This window comes from Anoplopoma fimbria, chromosome 2 (genome assembly GCF_027596085.1).
Source record: "Anoplopoma fimbria isolate UVic2021 breed Golden Eagle Sablefish chromosome 2, Afim_UVic_2022, whole genome shotgun sequence".
NCBI lineage: Eukaryota > Metazoa > Chordata > Actinopteri > Perciformes > Anoplopomatidae > Anoplopoma > Anoplopoma fimbria.
The window spans coordinates 30,029,297-30,039,134 of NC_072450.1; the positions used below are offsets into that span (position 1 = coordinate 30,029,297).

The following is a 9,838-nucleotide window of genomic DNA, read 5'->3' on the forward strand; positions in this document are numbered from 1 at the left end:
GCATCAAAGACAAGTTGAATACCATACCTGAGGTATTCGCTGTTGATGACTTAACCCATGGTCGCACCTCTGCAGTCAAACACAGGATAAGACTTCAGGATGAAACCCCTTCAAGGAGAGGCCCCGGCCGATTCACCCATGTGATAGAGAAGCTGTTAAGCAGCATCTTCGAGAGCTACTGGAGGCAGGGATCATAAGGGAATCAGAGAGCCCGTTTGCTTCCCCTATAGTAGTGGTGAAAAAGAAAAACGGGAAGATCAGACTGTGTGTGGACTATCGGAAACTGAACATGCGTACTATCAAGGACGCGTACGCTCTTCCCAATATCGAAGAAACCTTCTCGGCCCTTAGTGGAGCTAAATGGTTTTCCGTTATGGATCTGAAGTCCGGTTATTATCAAGTTGAACTTGCCGAAGAAGACAAACACAAGACCGCATTCACATGCCCGCTGGGTTTTTGGGAATTTAACCGCATGCCACAGGGCGTTACCAATGCACCCTCCACATTCCAGCGGTTAATGGAGAGATGTGTGGGAGATCTGCACCTGAACGAAGTCTTGGTCTTCCTAGACGATCTGATTGTCTTCTCAGACACCTTGGAGGAGCACGAAAACAGGTTGATGAAGGTGCTGAACAGACTCAAGGACTACGGGCTGAAGTTGTCCCCAGACAAATGTCACTTTTTTCAGTCTTCCGTGAAATATCTGGGCCACATTGTAGATGCTCGTGGCGTCCACACTGACCCTGAGAAGATATCGGCCTTAAAAGACTGGCCCAGGCCCACCAATCGTAAAGAGCTAAAGTGCTTCTTAGGCTTTGCGGGGTACTACAGGCGCTTTGTACAAGGCTATTCGAAAATAGCAAAGCAGTTGAATGGCCTCACTGCTGGCTATGTGGCTACAAGGAAAAGGGGAAAGGACTATAAGAAGCAAAAACCTCACACTTCAGTGAGCCCCAGCCAGCCTTTCGGAAGTGAATGGACACAGGACTGTGAAACCGCTTTCAGAACACTCATAGACAGGTTGACCTCAGCACCTGTACTGGCTTTCGCCAATCCTAACCTCCCTTACGTTCTCCACACAGACGCCTGTGGAGAAGGCCTTGGTGCAGCCATTTACCAAGAGCATGAAGGGACACTTAGGGCCATAGCCTATGCTAGCCGAGGGCTATCGAAAAGTGAACGCAACTACCCAACGCACAAGCTTGAATACTTAGCACTGAAGTGGGCTGTGTGTGAGAAGTTCCATGATTATCTGTATGGTACAGAATTCACAGTCCTTACTGACAACAATCCTCTCACCTATGTGTTGACCTCTGCAAAACTCGATGCAGCAGGTCACCGCTGGTTAGCAGCTCTGTCAACGTACCGTTTTGAAGTGAAGTATCGGCCTGGTAATACTAATCAAGATGCAGATGGGCTGTCAAGGCGCCCCCAGGAACCCTCACAAGAAGACGATGCTTTCCTCCAGGAAAAAGAGAGGATCGAGGAGCTCCGTCAACGTGTGCTGGACGGGAATCACAAAGTACTCTCAGAGGACACCTTCACTGCCCTCTGCCAAAGACACTCAGTGCGACTGGAGCCCAGTGAATACCCCCCGGAACCCCCCGCCTTAGCAGAGTCCCTAGCGGTGGACCCCTCCGCCATTCCCCTGAGTTACACCTGCCTTGCACAAAAAACTGTTCCAGGGATGACTCAAGAGGATTGGCACAATTCACAGAGGGCAGACCTGTCCATAAGGCGGGTCATCCAACTCATTGAGAGAGACACTAAGCCCTCGTTCAGAGAGACTAAGTTAGAGCTACCGGAGGTGAGGCTCTTCCTCAGAGAGTGGAATCGACTTGAACTCAAAGACGGAGTCCTGTTCAGGAGGTATGTTGACAGAGGAACAGAAGGCTATCAGTTAGTCTTGCCCGAGAAATACAGAGCCAAAGCACTAGAAGGTGTTCATGATGAAGTGGGGCACCTCGGATTTGAGCGCGCCCTTCACCTGGCCCGCGCCCGATTTTACTGGCCAAAGATGGCTCAAGCAGTCGATGTGAAGTGTCACACATGTGAGAGGTGTTTCAGAAGGAAAACAAACCCTGAGAGGGCTGCCCCAATGATGAACATCAGTACAAGTTACCCCCTTGAATTAGTCTGCATGGACTATTTGTCTATCGAACCAGACAACAAAGATACAAGAAATGTATTGGTGATTACAGACCATTTCACTAAGTTTGCTGTGGCAATTCCCACAAAAGACCAAAGAGCAAGAACTGTAGCTAAAGCAATCTGGGAGAACTTCATCGTTCACTACGGGTTCCCTGCCCGCCTTCATAGCGATCAGGGAAGGGATTTTGAAAGTCACACCATCAAAGAGCTGTGTTCCCTGATAGGAGCAGAAAAGGTGAGGACTACCCCTATCATCCTCGCGGGAACCCAGTTGAAAGATTCAACAGAACCCTGCTCGGCATGCTTGGAACGCTGGAGGACAAAGACAAGTACCACTGGAGAGACTTTGTGAAGCCACTTGTCCACGCATATAATTGCACAAGGAACAACACCACCGGCTACTCGCCTTATGAGCTGATGTTTGGGAGTTTTTGCTTCTTATAGCAGACAACCGACCCTTCCCATCGACCTCGTTCTGGGATTCCAGCCACAGGGGAATCATGCCAGGACTCACTCTGAGTATGTAAAGAGCCTTCGAGAACGTCTGCGGGAAAGCTATGCTCTAGCTGCAGAGAGTGCACGGAAGATGGGAGAGAAGAACAAGACAAGGTTCAATGCCAAGGTCAGAGCAGCAGAACTGATCGCAGGTGACAGAGTCTTAGTGCGAAATGTCAACATCAGAGGGAAACACAAGCTTGCGGACAGATGGGAGAGAGGGACCTATACAGTCGAAAAGAGGATGGGAGATGGACCGGTTTATGTCGTCAAGCCGGATAAGGGTGGCGGCCCCCTACGCACCCTCCACAGGGACCTCCTCTTGCCATGTGGGTTCCTACCTGTCACCGATGGGAAGGAAGTTGAGCAAAAAGGCCCCTCTAAGGTGATGAAGTTGAGATCCGGAGAGCGGCCAACGATGGATGCAAGGGACAACATGCTGAGCCATGAAGAGGATGTTGACGTCTGCAGCAGTAGTGATGAAGAGGAGCTTGTGGTGGTGCACAGGCCCAAAGTGACTGAAATGGGACCCTTCATCAAGACTGTGGAAAGGAGTGTCGAGAGGAGACCCCGCAGACTCAGATCAGACTCAGATCAGACTCCTACTGCTGAGAGCTTAGAAGCTGCCATTGGAAATATTCGCCATGCCCTGGACCACTCACTCCAGGGAGAGCTTCAGGAACATGCAGTGGAGCCTCTTCATGATAACCTTGAGCCTGTGGATACAGATCAACGACACGAATGTGATCACAGATCAGATCTCACGGCTGTGGAGGAAGAAGTAGCAGCGGCCATCAATCCTCTGCTTCAAGCTGAACAGTCAGAAAACATAGGAACACAAGCTGAAATCAGGAGATCAAGCAGAACACGACAACGACCTGATAGACTGCACTATGACACTCTTGGGAGACCCTTGATCCTGGCCATTGTTGCCTTCTGTAAGAGTCTGGAAGGCCTCCTCCAGGGTCCTGCCAGGTGGCAGGCGCATGAAGGGACTAATGCGTTCTAGGGGGAGTATGTAACCCATGCTATTTCACTCTCTCTGCTAATATATGTATATGTCAATTTATATGAATGTATATATTATAATAATATATATAATGTAGTGTGTATGGTGTATATCTATAGTATATATATATTCCCAGTATATATTCCTGACGGCCGCTAACTGAAACGGTTGCCTGGAGACCGTGTTTTTTGTTGACGCTCCCTAATAGAGCGAACCGGTTGCCTGGAGACCGTGTTTTTTGTTGACGCTCCCCGGAATAGAGCGAACATAGACTTGAAGAGCGAACATAGACTTGAAGAGCGAACATAGACTTGAAGAGTGAACATATAGACTAGAAGAGAAACGAAGAAAAGGTTATCACGGAAGAAATAGAAGATATGGAGGAAGATTTGACGTTACTTTGAACAAGAGGACAGCCTGTCATCGACTGGCCCCTGCTCAAGAGCGTTCGGCCGTAGCGGTCGTGGTAGGAACAGAACGCCCCTTTCATTGAATCGAGTGCACTCAAAGACTTGCTGGGTACCCATTTTATTTAGTTTGTTATTTTTCTTGGGGACCTCTTTTGGGTTCAGTGTTTTGAGTTCAGTGTTTTAGGTTCAGTGTTGTTATTATTATTATTATTATTGTGTAAATAATCTGATTGATTCTGATTGATCGTTAGATAAAAGGTCAAACGTGCCTCACTGTGTCTGTGTGTTATTCCTTTTATCAGAGTTCTATTAAGAATACAAGCCAGTCTCCTTATAACCTGGGATTGATGCACCACTGCATTGTTATATTACCTTTAAAAATACAGTTGGTTACATAAAGTGGCGAGCTAGCCAGGAGACTGGTTATATACTCTGATCAGAGGAATTCATATTTTTCTTATATATTCACCGCTACAATATTTTGCATGATAGAGAACCTAAGGTCAAAATGGAATATTGTAACCGCTATGATGTGCATGGACAGAGCTGCCTTTTTGTCTCTGGTATTGACGAAACGTATTCAGACGATTATATTATTGACATTTTTGAGGTACATGGTGGCATAGTGAAATGCATAAGAGTCCCTGATGAAGTAGGTAAACCTAATGGGAGGGTTCTGGTCCAGTACAGAGATGAAAGATCAGTAGCTCGTGTGGATCCAGACTTCTTAGGCAAAACGTTTAGTCCTGATGATTCTAATGCTTCATGGCACGTCACCGCCATACAAGAAGAGATGGCTCCGAAACCTGAGGAACAAAGTAACCTAGATGAACTAAAGTTTGCTGCGGCGGTTGCAGGCCTAAGCAAGACCCGTCTGATCCAGATGCTCCAAACTCAGCTTTCCAACCTTCAGTTGGGTGGTGATACAGCAAGTGATGAGGACACAAATAACAATGTGCCTGAGACGCCTCAGAGGCCGTCAAGTCTTGATGAGAGCCTCATCAATCCCCCCAGTGTCCAGAGAGTAATTGTCGAGCATGTAATAAAAACGGAATCTCAGTCCTCGTATGTCAGCAAAATCCGCACCTTCTCGGGAAGAACGCCAAAGCCCAATGGAGAAGTTGATTATGAGACGTGGCACACTCAAGTTGAACTGTTATTAAGTGACCCTTCCCGCCCAGATACCCAGAAGGTCAGAAAGATTTTAGAGAGCTTATTGAGCCCAGCTAGTGACCTAGTCAAAAGCCTTGGCATCGACTCCCCGCCTGCACTGTACCTCACCCAGCTTGACGCAGCTTTTGGGGTAGTAGCAGATGGAGAAGAGCTGTATGCAGCATTCCTGGGCGCAAATCAGAACGCTGGGGAGAAATCCTCTGACTATTTAAATCGCCTACACCTGATGCTTGACAAAGTTATTACCGGGGGAGGACTGTCCATTGAAAGTTCAAACAAGCAACTCATCAGACAATTCTGTAGGGGTTGCTGGGATCAGACAATGCTCATCGAGCTCCAGCTTGAGCAGAAGAAGACTAACCCCCATCCTTCCCTGAGCTCTTGCTACTCCTCAGACAGCAGGAAGACAGACGGTTGACAAAACTGAACAGAATGAAGAAGCACCTCGGAAGCGCCAAAGCTATGTCTCACATGCACACAGTCTATGGCCTGTCCCACCGTGATGAAGAGTCAGATGAAACTGAAGCTGTTTTAAACCCGAAGGCAGCCAAAAAGAGCCTAACTGAGAATCAGAAGCTCGCCCAGGAAGTGGCTGACCTAAAGAAACAGCTTGCTTCCTACAAGCCAGCATCGAAGCCCAACGAACCACAACATGTAGAGAACCTCAATGAGAATCCTGTTAGGGGAAACTGTATGGTCTCAAATGTGACAAACCGCAGGATCGGCATGAACACTTCCAACATGCCCCGAGCCTGGTTCTGTTTTAAATGTGGAGAAGATGGCCACATTGCCGCCCTATGTTTAAACGAGCCAAACCCTGCTGCTGTACACCAGAAGAACCTTGAGCTCAGGGAAAGACGCGACCAATGGAGGATGCAGCATCAGGGCCAGCCCGAGTTCTCGTTAAACCGGTAAGGGCTTCTGCTGCGGGACGTTCAGAAGCCGTGCACCCCCCTTTATCTAGTTCCATTTCAACCAACCTGAAAGCAAATGTAGTGAGGGCCGAACAATATGCCCAGAATGGCTCACACCTCGACTATAGACCCTTACCCCATGGTCTTGTTGGGCCACGTTGCAGCACGACAGCCCTTGTTGAAGGCTACCAGTGTAAATGTATTTTAGACACCGGGTCGCAGGTTACTACGGTCTCAGAGACCTTTTATTCAGACCATCTCTCATCCTTCCCTGTTGAACCTATTAACGCACTGCTTGAGATTTTGGGTGCTGGGGGCCAGCGTGTCCCTTACATAGGTTACACCCAAGTCCTTATATCACTCCCAAAGAGTGTTACTGGCATAGACGAGAAGATTTCCTCCCTGGTTCTCATTGTACCGGACTGTGACTTTAACCGTGAGATTCCCTTACTGATTGGGACCAATGTACTTGACAGATTGTACCAGAACGGAGTTAAACGAGAAGGGCTGAAATTCCTACAGGGGCATGAACTCAGTGACGAATGTCTCATGCTATTCCAGTACATTGCTCAGACTCACAGTGAAGAGGAGGAAGCAAGGCCAGTGAAGCTGCTTGGACGTTACCCAGTCGTCATTCCAGCTGGACAAAGAGTGTGTGTACTAGGAGGTGTAAAGATTAAGACATCCCCAACCCTCACGTCATATGCAATGGAGCCTCCTGCAAACCCTCCTCTGCCAGGTGGCATCTTCCTAGTACCAACACTACTGGACGTTCCCTATCAGTCCTTCAGCAAAGTCCCTGTACTTCTTCGCAATATGAGTTCACACGACATCACATTGCATCCAAACCGTGTCATAGCAGAGATGATGATGGCTCAGTGTGTGGTGCCCGTGAAACCCCATGACACTTCTATATCCTGTGGCCTCCAGACAGTGGATACAGAAGCCCCCCCAAGTGACAAAGTATCATGCAGCCTGGAAGATTCTCCCATTCCAGCAGAGTGGAAGAAACGCATCAAAGACAAGTTGAATACCATACCTGAGGTATTCGCTGTTGATGACTTAACCCATGGTCGCACCTCTGCAGTCAAACACAGGATAAGACTTCAGGATGAAACCCCCTTCAAGGAGAGGCCCCGGCCGATTCACCCATGTGATAGAGAAGCTGTTAAGCAGCATCTTCGAGAGCTACTGGAGGCAGGGATCATAAGGGAATCAGAGAGCCCGTTTGCTTCCCCTATAGTAGTGGTGAAAAAGAAAAACGGGAAGATCAGACTGTGTGTGGACTATCGGAAACTGAACATGCGTACTATCAAGGACGCGTACGCTCTTCCCAATATCGAAGAAACCTTCTCGGCCCTTAGTGGAGCTAAATGGTTTTCCGTTATGGATCTGAAGTCCGGTTATTATCAAGTTGAACTTGCCGAAGAAGACAAACACAAGACCGCATTCACATGCCCGCTGGGTTTTTGGGAATTTAACCGCATGCCACAGGGCGTTACCAATGCACCCTCCACATTCCAGCGGTTAATGGAGAGATGTGTGGGAGATCTGCACCTGAACGAAGTCTTGGTCTTCCTAGACGATCTGATTGTCTTCTCAGACACCTTGGAGGAGCACGAAAACAGGTTGATGAAGGTGCTGAACAGACTCAAGGACTACGGGCTGAAGTTGTCCCCAGACAAATGTCACTTTTTTCAGTCTTCCGTGAAATATCTGGGCCACATTGTAGATGCTCGTGGCGTCCACACTGACCCTGAGAAGATATCGGCCTTAAAAGACTGGCCCAGGCCCACCAATCGTAAAGAGCTAAAGTGCTTCTTAGGCTTTGCGGGGTACTACAGGCGCTTTGTACAAGGCTATTCGAAAATAGCAAAGCAGTTGAATGGCCTCACTGCTGGCTATGTGGCTACAAGGAAAAGGGGAAAGGACTATAAGAAGCAAAAACCTCACACTTCAGTGAGCCCCAGCCAGCCTTTCGGAAGTGAATGGACACAGGACTGTGAAACCGCTTTCAGAACACTCATAGACAGGTTGACCTCAGCACCTGTACTGGCTTTCGCCAATCCTAACCTCCCTTACGTTCTCCACACAGACGCCTGTGGAGAAGGCCTTGGTGCAGCCATTTACCAAGAGCATGAAGGGACACTTAGGGCCATAGCCTATGCTAGCCGAGGGCTATCGAAAAGTGAACGCAACTACCCAACGCACAAGCTTGAATACTTAGCACTGAAGTGGGCTGTGTGTGAGAAGTTCCATGATTATCTGTATGGTACAGAATTCACAGTCCTTACTGACAACAATCCTCTCACCTATGTGTTGACCTCTGCAAAACTCGATGCAGCAGGTCACCGCTGGTTAGCAGCTCTGTCAACGTACCGTTTTGAAGTGAAGTATCGGCCTGGTAATACTAATCAAGATGCAGATGGGCTGTCAAGGCGCCCCCAGGAACCCTCACAAGAAGACGATGCTTTCCTCCAGGAAAAAGAGAGGATCGAGGAGCTCCGTCAACGTGTGCTGGACGGGAATCACAAAGTACTCTCAGAGGACACCTTCACTGCCCTCTGCCAAAGACACTCAGTGCGACTGGAGCCCAGTGAATACCCCCCGGAACCCCCCGCCTTAGCAGAGTCCCTAGCGGTGGACCCCTCCGCCATTCCCCTGAGTTACACCTGCCTTGCACAAAAAACTGTTCCAGGGATGACTCAAGAGGATTGGCACAATTCACAGAGGGCAGACCTGTCCATAAGGCGGGTCATCCAACTCATTGAGAGAGACACTAAGCCCTCGTTCAGAGAGACTAAGTTAGAGCTACCGGAGGTGAGGCTCTTCCTCAGAGAGTGGAATCGACTTGAACTCAAAGACGGAGTCCTGTTCAGGAGGTATGTTGACAGAGGAACAGAAGGCTATCAGTTAGTCTTGCCCGAGAAATACAGAGCCAAAGCACTAGAAGGTGTTCATGATGAAGTGGGGCACTCGGATTTGAGCGCGCCTTCACCTGGCCCGCGCCCGATTTTACTGGCCAAAGATGGCTCAAGCAGTCGATGTGAAGTGTCACACATGTGAGAGGTGTTTCAGAAGGAAAACAAACCCTGAGAGGGCTGCCCCAATGATGAACATCAGTACAAGTTACCCCCTTGAATTAGTCTGCATGGACTATTTGTCTATCGAACCAGACAACAAAGATACAAGAAATGTATTGGTGATTACAGACCATTTCACTAAGTTTGCTGTGGCAATTCCCACAAAAGACCAAAGAGCAAGAACTGTAGCTAAAGCAATCTGGGAGAACTTCATCGTTCACTACGGGTTCCCTGCCCGCCTTCATAGCGATCAGGGAAGGGATTTTGAAAGTCACACCATCAAAGAGCTGTGTTCCCTGATAGGAGCAGAAAAGGTGAGGACTACCCCTATCATCCTCGCGGGAACCCAGTTGAAAGATTCAACAGAACCCTGCTCGGCATGCTTGGAACGCTGGAGGACAAAGACAAGTACCACTGGAGAGACTTTGTGAAGCCACTTGTCCACGCATATAATTGCACAAGGAACAACACCACCGGCTACTCGCCTTATGAGCTGATGTTTGGCAGACAACCGACCCTTCCCATCGACCTCGTTCTGGGATTCCAGCCACAGGGGAATCATGCCAGGACTCACTCTGAGTATGTAAAGAGCCTTCGAGAACG

At 48.6% G+C, this 9,838-nt stretch overlaps 1 protein-coding gene across 1 annotated transcript; it reads left to right on the forward strand.

Moving 5' to 3' along the window:
* The first annotated feature begins 232 nt into the window (after nucleotides 1-232).
* On the forward strand, nucleotides 233-9,218 carry LOC129098857 (uncharacterized). The gene is made up of 5 exons (XM_054607981.1): nucleotides 233-2,386; nucleotides 2,639-3,621; nucleotides 4,705-5,391; nucleotides 5,634-6,149; nucleotides 6,317-9,218. The coding sequence occupies exons 1-5, from the start codon at nucleotides 290-292 to the stop codon at nucleotides 9,216-9,218; spliced, it is 7,185 nt and encodes a 2,394-aa protein (XP_054463956.1). The 5' UTR covers nucleotides 233-289.
* The last annotated feature ends 620 nt before the right edge of the window (nucleotides 9,219-9,838 follow it).

Bases quoted from the DNA above. Each gene is read 5' to 3' on its own strand.
- LOC129098857 (XM_054607981.1), top strand. From the start codon at position 290: ATGCGTACTATCAAGGACGCGTACGCTCTTCCCAATATCGAAGAAACC. The intron at 5,392-5,633 runs GTATGCAGCATT...GCTACTCCTCAG, and splicing joins GTAGCAGATGGAGAAGAGCT to ACAGCAGGAAGACAGACGGT. The intron at 6,150-6,316 runs GTAAGGGCTTCT...GCCACGTTGCAG, and splicing joins CCCGAGTTCTCGTTAAACCG to CACGACAGCCCTTGTTGAAG.